The 12,190-nt window shown below is 36.8% G+C and overlaps 1 protein-coding gene across 1 annotated transcript in view; it reads left to right on the top strand.

The window, feature by feature from the left end:
* CFAP47 (cilia and flagella associated protein 47) overlaps window positions 1–12,190 on the top strand; it is a 440,981-nt gene that overhangs the window by 16,991 nt on the left and 411,800 nt on the right. The window contains exons 3-5 of the mRNA XM_003924170.4: window positions 4,303–4,418; window positions 8,562–8,700; window positions 11,476–11,704. Of these exons, the coding sequence (XP_003924219.4) occupies window positions 4,303–4,418; window positions 8,562–8,700; window positions 11,476–11,704 (484 nt within the window). The remainder of the gene's footprint in view (window positions 1–4,302; window positions 4,419–8,561; window positions 8,701–11,475; window positions 11,705–12,190) is intronic.

Consider the following 12,190-nt stretch of genomic DNA (forward strand, 5'->3'; position numbering starts at 1 on the left):
GTCCAACTGGATCTGAAATACTGCATAATGGCATGAACAGAATGTGATTAAAAAAAAACTCTGAGTGAGCGCTTTTATTTTTACTTTAGACCTTCTGTATGTGGATCAGACATGTAATGATCCTTCTATTTGTTGTGGAGTAAGCCCTGTAAAAAGAAGACAAAAACAGAAATTACACGTTTTATTTCTACATTTCCGTATATCCACCTGGACTTGCAGAAGTGCCCTAGTTGATAGATGATACAATTAGTGATTTTCGGAGCTTTTTTCAATGTGTAACCCCAAACCCCTTCTTTTACATGTAAAAATATCTAAGATTTTCATCATTAGTTTGAATAGTTGCAAAGATGTAATGGCTTATATATAGTGTTGTTATTTAAAAATAAGATATTTATATGACTTTTTAAAATGTATTCGGTAGAATGAAAATACCATAATAATATGTTACAGGTCAAAAACTTACCTCTTCTCTTTTTCCTCTTAAATTTGTAGCTCCATTCCATTTTTCACCACAGTCGTAATGTATTATATTTTCATGTAATTTATTAGCATCACATCCTAATGTGTTAGCATCACATCCTAATGTATTACATTTTTATGCTTAGAAGTTATTTTTCATGATCACCAGGAATAAAGTACATATTCAATTTGTCTATAGTTTATGTCTATATGTATATGTACATATGAACATCTGTGTGTGCATTGTGTAAACAGATATGTATTTAAATATACTTGCTACAGTCATGAATCACACATTTTAAACAATTATAAATATTATTAATATAAATTGATTCAAACTCCATATATCAAACTAAGTTTGATTTTTTTAACAGAAAGGCAAAATATTACTGGAAATATTTATAATCACATGAATGGGGCATCTTAAACTTTTATTTAGTTAGCATGCTTATGGATGATAGTTACTGCTTATGTGAATCCCACATACATTTTATCCTCATTAAATTTTTTTCTATATATAATTTGCTGAGTTTTAGTAAATATACATACAGTTGCACAACCATCATTACAATCCGGTTTTAGAATCCTTCAATTATCCCAAAAAGTTTTCTCAATTTCTCTTGTACACGCGTACAGTCAATCTAGAGTTTTACTCTATCCCCAGGCAACCACAGATCTGCTTTCTGTCTCTATATATCTGCCTTCAATTTTCATGTAAATTGAATCCTACAATATGTGGTCTTTCTGAGTCTGGCTTCTTTCAATTCATTTTTGAGATTCACCCACATTGTTGCATATATCAGTATTTTGGTTTTTTTCTTTTTCTTTTTTTTTGCTTTTTAGTTGAAGTCTCTCTCTGTCACCCAGGCTGGTGTGCAATGGTGCCATCTCAGCTCACTGCAGCCTCCACCTCCCGGGTTCAAACGATTCTCCTGCCTTGGCCTCCCAAGTATCTGGGATTACAGGTGCCTGCCACCATGCCCAGCTAATTTTTGAATTTTTAGTAGAGATGGGGTTTCACCAGGTTGGCCAGGCTTTTCTTGAACTTCTGACCTTGTGATCCAACCTGCCTCAGCTTCCTGAAGTGCTGGGATTACAGGTGTGAGCTACTGCGCCCAGCCAGTTTGTTTCTTTTCATTGCTGAGCAGTTGTCTACTGTTTGTGACACATAATCATCTTTGTTATTAAGAGAGAGTTGGTCCAGGTTCAGAGTCTTGGTAATCAAGAGTATCTAGTCAAAATTCAATGACATTGTTTAGGTTTTATCTTATTTATTTTCAGGGCATTTTCTTTTTTTAATTATTATATATTTTATTGCATTTTAGGTTTTGGGGTACATGTGAAGAACATGCAAGATTGTTGCATAGGTACACACATGGCAGTGTGATTTGCTGCCTTCCTCCCCATCACCTACATCTGACATTTCTCCCCATGCTATCCCTCCCCAATTCCCCACCCCCACTGTCCCTGCCCTAGTTCCCCCCAACAGACCCCAGTGTGTGATGCTCTCCTCCCTGCGTCCATGTGTTCTCATTGTTCAACAGCCGCCTATGAGTGAGAACAGGCAGTGTTTGATTTTCTGTTCTTTTGTCAGTTTGCTGAGAATTATGGTTTTCAGGTTCATCCATGCCCCTACAGAGGACACAAACTCATCATTTTTGATGGCTGCATAATATTCCATGGTGTATACCTGCCCCATTTTCCCTGTCCAGTCTATCATCGATGGGCATTTGGGTTGGTTCCAAGTCTTTGCTGTAGATTTTTTGATATGGTTGTCTCCATAATGAGTAGATTGGAATGGAAGGATTTTTTGTAGTAATGTCTCTCAATTTTTTCAACTCTGTAATGCTATATGGTAAAATTACAGCAGTTGTTTATCAAGTATTATTTTTACCAATATGTCAGCTAAGTCAGTTGTATTTCCCTCTTTTAAGGTTGATGAAGGAGAATTGGATAAATACATTCATGTAAACAGGTTTGTTACCTCGTCATTTTAGGCACTCACTTTATCACTATCAACACCAGTGTTTGTGATCTTCCCCTAGTTTGTTGTCCCAGAGATGTTTCCACTCCACAGCAATGCATCAGCATTACATTAAGTTCGGGCATGATTTATAACAGCAAAGATCTGAAACCAACCCAAATGCCCATCAATGATAGTCTGGATAAAAAAAATGTGGCACATATACACCACGGCAGCCATAAAAAATGATGAGTTCACATCCTTTATAGAGATATGGATGAATCTGGAAACTGTGATTCTCAGCAAACTGACACAAGAACAGAAAACCAAACACTGCGTGTTCTCACTCATAGGCGGGCTTTGGACAATGAGAACACATGGGCAGAGGGAGGGGAACATCACACACTGGGGTCGGTTGGGGATGGGGGGCTAGGGAAGGGACATCAGGGGGCGGGGAGGTTGGGGAGTGATAACACTGGGAGAAATGCCTAATGTAGGTGACGGGGGGATGGAGGCAGCAAACCATCATGGCATGTGTGTACCTATGCAACAGTCCTGCAAGATCTGCTCATGTACCCCAGAACTTAAAGTACAATTAAAAAAAAAAAAGAGTAGAAGACTAATAAGGCCACTCCGAATGACAGATAATTTTATAACAACTTTATTGAGGTATAATTGGCATACAATAAACTGCATATATCTACAGGTTATATGTTGATAAGTTTTTACATATGTGTATACTCATGAAACCATTGTCACAATAAAAATAATGAACATATATATTTATTACTCCCCCAAAAGAAAGAAAAGATGACATCTATTTCTCCTTTGTATAAAGAAATGGGAGAGGAATTGTGAAAAGTGGGCTGAGAAAACAAAATCCGCACAGACCTTTTTGTTCTCTTGGTATCAGCAAATACACTTAATGAGATTGTAAAATGGGAAGATGCCTTTATACCATTGGAAGGTACTTGTTTACCTATTAGGGCATCCCTGAGTTTGACGACCTCTCATACTTAGCCTTGTAGTGTTTGTCATTCTGTTCGGTTCTAGAGATTCCTTATACTATTGTCCTTATATAGGTACTTCCTCTGATAGCTGACTAGATACTCTGTTGTCCTCAGAGGTCAATTGTCTTTATATGCTGTTGCATGTATGAAGCCAAAACAAGTCTTCAAGGTTTTCATACAAGAGGAAGAGAAACTAACAGGAGATGCAGAGAAATTGTTACATATTACCAAACTCTTAACACTGAAGTAGTCTCTGTCTCTCTTTTTCTCTCTCCCTCTCTCTCCCTCTCTATGGGAAGTGTGAAGATTCCCAAGAAATTATTCTTAAGAACTTTTGCTACATCCAAAGTAGGATAATATACTTAGGAGTTCTTTTTAACCATGAACGTCTAGCCAAATAGAAAGTGTATATAACCTTCTGAGGTGTATATATAAGATGATAATGGATTTTAAAAAATGTATATGAATACATGCTATAAATATGCTACAGTGAATTTTTTAGAAACATATAGGAAAAATAAATTGTATCATTTTGTACTTAGATCTTGTTTTAGACCTTAGATGATGTGTTACAGCATCATTGCATTCATTTATTTCATAAAAGATTCGGAAACGTTCAGACTGTTTATTTGGGATGGCATACCATGCACTTCGATGTTTCAGTTCTTTGTTAAAATGTAACCCATTACTTTGTTTTTGTTTCTTTATTTCATAATTCCTTTTATTAACAAATATGCCACCAGTAGACCGGTAAAGAAACTGAAATGTCTTTTAAGGGGTTAAGTGTCCATCTATATTCCCCTACTTATTGAACTATCAGGCTGTTATGTTTGTTAAAATAATTATGTGGCCTTCTTTTCTCCTCCCTAGGTTGATTCCATCCTGCCAACTGACAATTGAATCCGTAGTTAATTTTGGCACATTGGTTTCGAATAGTAAAGTATATTGTAAAGAGATTACTATCACTAATAATGGCAAAGTTCCAGGTAAATACTTCCTGTCATATTTACTTATACTTTTAGAAGAGTTGGCATTATTTGAAATGTATACTTTGTGAAATAGATTACCTAATTTAACTGAAAAACAAAACAAAACAAAACAAAACTCTATCACAGTGTTACTGTAAAAGACTGATAGGCAACAATTCAAGAAAAATTAACCTTCCTCTGTATGATCCTGATTAATACAGTAAGACTCTCAAATGACTGCTGATGTCCCTCAGGATAGGACGCAGGATAGTGTCAGAGAAATTACATGGTTCAGAGACAGAATTAGAGCACAGTGTTTATTAGTTGTGTGATCTGGGGCAAGTGTTTTTAAGAATGTTGAACTTTAGATTTCTCATTTATAAACTGCGGCTGATAAAATGTACTATGGTGAATTACGTACATACTTCGAATTGTGGTACGTTACTTGGCTCATCATAGATGCCTAATAAATATATTTGTTCTCTTTCTCAATTATATTCAACTTTGAATTAACATCAAGCTCCCAGAAGGCTTTTATTAATTTTTTTGTTGAAAGAATAAATGCTTCTCTCTTGTCCAGATAGAACTTTTTCCAAGGATTCTTACTATGACCTAAGATAGGGTGTGCGTGTCTGTATGTGTGTACATTCATGTATACTTTAATTGGATAGCATACAGTAAGCATAGGATCGCTTATCCCTTCAGTGTCCTGATTCAATGGACCCTTCATCTCAGCTGTCTATAGCTGTGGGTACTCTTATGTTTTATGTGCCGCCCAAGTCTTATCAGTGAGCAAGTCTATACTGTCTGTTTTACATGGCTTATTGGCAAAAGTTCACATAGTAGGCCACTGCCACTTTCTTGGGAAAACAAAACAAAAACAATTCAAACCCCTTTGGCTTCTGTGACCACTCACTGTCTTATATAGAATACTAATTAATAACTCAGGCCCTGAAGTGAAGTTGAACACGGCCCAAATCTTAGTTGCATCATTTACTATCTGGGAGGCCCTGGACAAGGAATTTGCACTTCCCAGACATCCATTCTGTCACTTATAGATTAGAGATAGGATAGTACCTTTCTCTAATGGTGGTTGTGATTAATAAAATGCCTAGCACACCCTCTGGCACATACTAACTTTTCAGTAAATATTAGCTATTTGTGTTATAATTATTACTTTTTGATCACCTCTCCCACCTTCAATTTTCTTCTAGACTGGTGTTCCTTTCTGTGGTATATTAAATGTGAATGTTTCCTACAGTTTCCCACAGACTCTTATGTCTTTTCAGTCAAGATGCTCTTCTGGGTCAATCAGTTCCCTTCCTTTTATTTCAGTGACTTTTCCCAGATCTATACAACTCTTTGGGTATACTTCAGTTTTCTCAAACTTAACAGCTTCCCCAATGCTTCTTTTTGAATGAATGTTACCACTGTGTATTTGGACATTTCAGAAACCTGTCAACATTTTCAACACCTCTCCCTTTTTCACTTCCTACCCCCTTGGTCAATTAGTAAATCTTATCTGTTCATAATTAAGCCAGTAATCCTACCTGTGTCTGCCCAATGACACTTTTTTTTTTTTTTTTTTTTACAAAAAGCTGTGATCTTCCCTTACTAAGCTAAATTATTTTCCTGACATTACTTTTATTTCCCACAGATATGCCAGTGCCATATCTGAGAAGAAATGAAAATTTGATCACAAATATTCCATTTGTAACATTTTTTTTTTTTTTTTTTTGAGGTGAAGTCTCGTTCTGCTGCCCTGCCCAGGCTGGAGTGCAGTGGTGTGATCTCTGTTCACTGCAACCTCCGCCTCCTGGGCTGAAACGGTTCTCCTGACTCAGCCTCCGTAGTAGCTGGGAATATAGGCATGTGCCACCATGCCTGGCTAATTTTTTTATTTTCAGTAGAGATGGGGTTACACCATGTTTGCCAGGCTGGTCTTGAACTCCTGATCTCAAGTGATCTGCCTACCTCAGCCTCCCAAACTGCTGGGATTACAAGCATGAGCCACCGCGACTTGCCAACGTTCTTTTTGTTAACAACTCTCTTCTCTTAGGATGATGTTCTTGCTTCTGTTGTTACCAATTTAAAAAGCCAAACAAATAGTTTTTGTATTGAAGTTAAAGAAGATATAGTAATTTTGACATACCTGCAATTTAAACGTACTTTGAAAATTAAACAATATTATTTTGTATTTTGTGTTGCTTCTGAATAAGTTTTTGAAATATTCACTTAAACTCTTTTGTCAAATTATGTTTAAATGGTTACAATATAGGAAACTTTAACTGACTCAGCCTTAACTAAATTTATATACCATTTTTTTTCTTACAGAATTGAGTCAATAATACCTATTTATTTGAAATGGACATAATTTTATAGATCTTTTACGTATGATAGAAAATTAAATATTATGTTATTAACACATCTATAAAATGATTGAATTAATGAATGTTGTTAGTTACTTTGTGTTTTCAAATATTGTCTTTTTAATATTTTCATTACTTTCGTTGTGCTAACATTTCGTTTTCCTAAATTAAATGAATACTTTTGGAAAATGTTATCAGATGTGATTTAAAACTGGTGAATTCAGAATTTCCAAAACTGTTTATTTTAGCCGCATGCTCATTCGTCTTATAATGATAATACAGAGACTAGTGATTGGCTGCTTCTATTTCTTGGCCACATTTTAAGTACTGCTTAGTGGTAAGCAGTGTGTATGGCATGGTGACCACAGACATAAAAAAGAGATTTTATCTGATTTCAAGGACTGCATGCTCTAATATAGGCATAAAACATTACCATAAATTATTAACCATTTCTGCTTTCAGAATAAGAATCTTTGTAGCCTTTTTCTCATAGGCGATTTGATTTCAGAAACTCATCTTTGCCCTTATCCTATGTGAACTGGTTAAATTAATCTCCTGAGGAATGGTAGCAACTATAAGTATGAACCTGTGGTCAGAAATATCCAAGTGAAAATCTCATCTTTATTAGTTACTAACTGTAGTAGTTATCACTGTATAACAAACCACCCTAAAATATTTTCAAACAGCAATTCTTTTTTAACTGGTCCCGTGGTCATGTGTATGCAAATTGGCTAGAACTTGGCTGATCTAGGCTGAGCTCAGCTGGGTGCTCTGCTTCAATCTGAGGCAGCTGGGCCTGTTCTGTTTCTCACTGCAGGTCTGTGGGTCAGCTGGGTGGCTCTGCCCTACATTTACTCATTCTAGGGTATGGACCAAAAGGGCAGCAGTTAGTCAGGAGAAAACTTCCCAAAGTCAAGGGGCTTGCCCATGTAACTCACGTAATTTGCTTTGGCCAATAACATGTGGGTGGATTGACAGCATGCCAGTTCCAACCTAGATGCACTTCCACCATGGGAAGTGGGAATGTTTCTCCTGAGTAATTGCTGTCCTTTTGGCCTATGCCTAGAATGAGCAAATGTGGAGCAGAGCCAACCTGCTGACCCACAGCCCTGCAGTGAGAAACTCTGGAACAGTAGGGTAAAGATACAAATGTGGAAAAGGTGAAGAATTGTGCCCAACAAGCTAATCTACCATAGCAGTTGTGTGACTTTGAACAAGTCATTCAACATTTCAAAGCTTCTATTTTCTTGTTTGCAAAATGGAGGTAATGATCGAAACTATTATATCATAGATTATATATGGAAATTAACATATGCAGAGCTCTTAACATAAGTGTCTGAATGTAGTAAGCAGATAATACATTTTAACTATTGGTTTGAGTTGAGTTCTTACAACAGGATCATATTTGTTGTGTGACCTTAGAGACTGGGCTTACAATTAAAGCCTTAGTTCTGTGTACACTGTGTACACTATACATTCCAGGGGAATTCAATCTTTTGGCTTCCCTGAGCTACATTTGAAGAAGAGTTGTTTTGGGCCACACATAAAATACACTAACACTAACAATAATTGATGAGCTTAAAATATCTCAAAAAAAATCTCATAATGTTGTAAGAAAGTTTATGAATTTGTATTGGGCTGTGTTTATAGCCATCCTGGGCTGCCTGTGGCCCATGGGCCACAGGTTAGGCAAACTTGGTCTACTCCTTAAAGTGTGTTAGTCCCCTAATGAGAGAGTGCGAATGCAACATTGTAAGGGTCCAGATATAAACTGACTGCCTTTATTCTCTAGGCACATTTAATGCAGAATACCGTGGCCAATTACCCATCCTCATTTTTCCAACTAGTGGTGTTGTAGAGGCTAAGTCATCACTGACTATTAAAGTGGACTTCTGTGCAGACCAGCCAAGAATTGTAGATGAAAAGGCAATGTAAGTGTATATTGCAGTTCTAAAAATTCTAATACGGATTTCAGTACTTTTCTGTTTAACCCTTCAGATGTGCCTTCAACTGTATGTTAGCTTCTTTGTTCTTTCATTTAGCATTGTTCATTGAGTCTCTACTATTTGCCAAGCAGTAGGCTTTTAAGAAATACGAAGAACTAGAGGATGGCATATAGGTACACATAACAGGATATTCTATTTTGAATTTCATTGAGGTGAGAAAGTGGACCAGGGAAGGGCTTCACTAACAAGGTGATAGTTGAATTAAATACCTATTGGTGAGTAGTAATTAGGCAAAGAGCAGTGATGTAATTTAGGGTGTGTGTGTGTGTGTGTGTGTGTGTGTGCACGTGCATACGCATGTCTGTGTGTGTGTTGGGGTGGTGAGAGTTAGTGATGGGAGTAGCATAGAGGCGGGATTTCAGGCAGAGCAAGTAACATACCGGAAATTCTAGAGGCAAAAAGACAATATTGCATGTCGAGGGATCTGTGGCACCGTAAAATTAAAAAGATGGAGGAGGGGAATGACAGGAGACAAGATCAGAAAAAAGGCATGAAATGGTCTAGTCTTAAGGGCTATGTAGTTCAGCATTTTTGTGCAGTATGTCTCAATTCATTGGTAGAATGTGCAATCAATATAATGGGCTATCACCAGTATTTTTAACAAACGAATTAAAAATATCAGAATGCATCTGTGGAGTGTGTGTGTTGTGTTGTTTTTTGTTTTGTTTTGTTTTTTGTTTTTTTTGGTGTGTGTGTGTGTGTGTGTGTATGTGTGTTCCTGCACTGGAATGTAAAATACATGTTTTAACTGACGGTCACAGTCATAAATATATGATAAACAGATGTGAGCCCTGATAGGAGCTTGAGTTTTATTGTGAAGGCTATGAAGTCTTAGGAGGGTTTTAAGAAGTAGAGTATCATGATTAATTTGTATTTTAGAAAGGTCTTGCTAGTGGCAGTGTGCAAAACAGACCAGGGAGTACAAATGTGGAGTGAGAAACTTGACTAGAAATTATAGTAAAGCAAGAGGAAAATGATGAAGGTCTGCGGTAAGGTCAATTGAGAAGACTGATAGAAGTGTGCAAATTGGAGATAGGCTATGGAGTTAGATTTGACTAGATTTGGTGACTGATAGCACCAAAGGAGCAAAGGAAGGTAAGAGGTGGAACAGGGTTATCGGAGAAGATGTTAAATTCAGTTTTGACATGTTGGAATGGATTTACTTTTCAGATTCCTGGTGGAGCTGGCTGGGGCTTATTAAATTATCTTGAGTCCCAGAAAGAAATTTGGTTTAGATGTATAAGTTGAATGTTCCTTACTCAAAATACTTGAGATCAGAAGTGTTTTAAATTTAAATTTTGTTTGGCTTTTGGAATATTTGCATTATAATTACTAGTTTAGAATCCATAATCTAGAAATCAGAAATCTGAAATGCTCCAGTAAGCATTTTTTTTTTTTTGAGTTTTATGTCAGCATTGAAAATGTTTTAGACTTTAGAGCAGTATGGATTTCATACTAGGAATGCTCAGCCTGTATAGGGTTCAAGATCGTCAATGTAAAAGTGGTAGAAGCAACAGAACTGTTCAGAATAACTTTGAGAATGAGAGTAGAGTGAGAAAGAGTAAGACAAAAACATTACTATTCGTGTTAACTATTCATCGAATTTCAAAAAGTTTCCAGTCTTAGAAGAGTGAGAAGGTTGGGCCTGAGTGAGTTAAAAGAAAACCTTGAAATTCTGGTGTCAAGGAAGCTAAGGGAGGAGTAATATGTAAAGAGATGGAATAATCAATGCCCAATGTTACAGGATATAGTGTAAGATAAGGGCTTAGGTGATGGTTGTGGTTGTGTAGTCAGTTATCTGTGGTTTCTGATGAGCCTAAATTGAAAGATTGCATTTATCCTGGAGAGGGATAAAAATGAAAGAGCAGTTCCCAAAGGAATTGAAATTCATCGGAGAAGTGAAGTTTAATGGAGAAATGATTATTTCAGCAAAAATGTAGGAATTTTGTTTTGCTTTCCTTTTGAGATGAGATCTCTTTTTGTCACCCAGACTGGAATGCAGTGACACAGTCATGGCTCACTGCAACCGTGACCTCCCAGGCTCCAGCAATTCCCCCACCTCAGCCCCCAGAGTAGCTGGACTTAAAGGTGTGTGTCACCATGCCTAACTGTTTAAAAAAATATATTTTTTGTAGAGATAGGGTCTCACTGTGTTGCCTAGGCTTCTCTCAAACTCCTGGACTCTAGCAATCCTTCCTCCTCGGCTGCCCACAGTGCTAGGATTACAGGTATGAGGTCACGCCCAGCCAGCAGTGGGTTTTACTGAGATACTTTAAATGGTAAGGAATTGAGGTGTAAGGATGGGGATAAGATTAGCTGTTAGACTTTGGAGATAAGAATTATAGAAGAATTCCAGAAATTGAGAACTAGAGGTAACCATACAAATCACTTAAATAATTGGCAATATGAATATGCCATTGAGTTGTTTCTGGGGTCAGTTCACGAGATTGTTTTACAACTTTGTTGTTTCCTGAAGACAATGAATTAGGATGCACGTATGCCATTCCATTGTGTAGATTCAGATATACAGAAGAACCTGATAATGTCTGCTATGTAAGTGAAAGGAACTACTCTTAGGCTACTGAATTTTAATTATAATGTGGTTCTATAAAGTTTTTGTTTATCAAAATTTGTAGGAGAAAAAGTATATAGAATTCTAATTAAAATATATATGTATGTGCATACTTTATTATCTTGTAGAGTGCTTTTGCAAGATCAACCGGAGACGCTCTTGAGTATCAAAGCTCATGTGGTTGAGCAGATTATTGAATTATTACACACGAGTCATGACCAAAGGCTGGAATGCTTACGATTTGGTACTATTTACTTGGGAACATCAAAACTTAAACATGCACGTATATACAATAATAGCCCAGAGCCCATAAATTGGGTAGCCATTATACAAGATGATGCCGTCGGAGAAGAACTGGTAAGTAAACGGTGTGATGGGGATATCAGGTATTATGATTTAAAAGAGATTGTGTTAAATCTACTAATAACCGACAAGCTTTTTAATTATTCAAAATACGTTTTAATATGGGCAGATAGATTTGATTTCATATGTATCCAATGGCAACCTCAAAAAATTCAGAAATTAAGTGAAGATTTATGGTAATACATATCTGAAGTAATCAGACAAGTGCTTCTTATAGATCAATGGCTAATTGAAGGTATTTCTGTTCTCATCGATTTTTAAAATTTTTTTCAGAATTTTTTTTTTTATGGTACTTTAAATTCTGGGGTACATGTGCAGATCTTGCAGGACTGTTGCATAGGTACATACATGCCATTGTGGTTTGCTGCTTCCATCCCCCCGTCACCTACGTTATGCATTTCTCCAAGTGTTGTCCCTCCCCAACCTCCCCACCTCTCACTGTCCCTCCCTTAGCCCCCCTTCCCCAGGAGACCCCGGTGT

Source organism: Saimiri boliviensis, chromosome X (assembly GCF_048565385.1).
Source record: "Saimiri boliviensis isolate mSaiBol1 chromosome X, mSaiBol1.pri, whole genome shotgun sequence".
Classification (NCBI taxonomy): Eukaryota; Metazoa; Chordata; class Mammalia; order Primates; family Cebidae; genus Saimiri; species Saimiri boliviensis.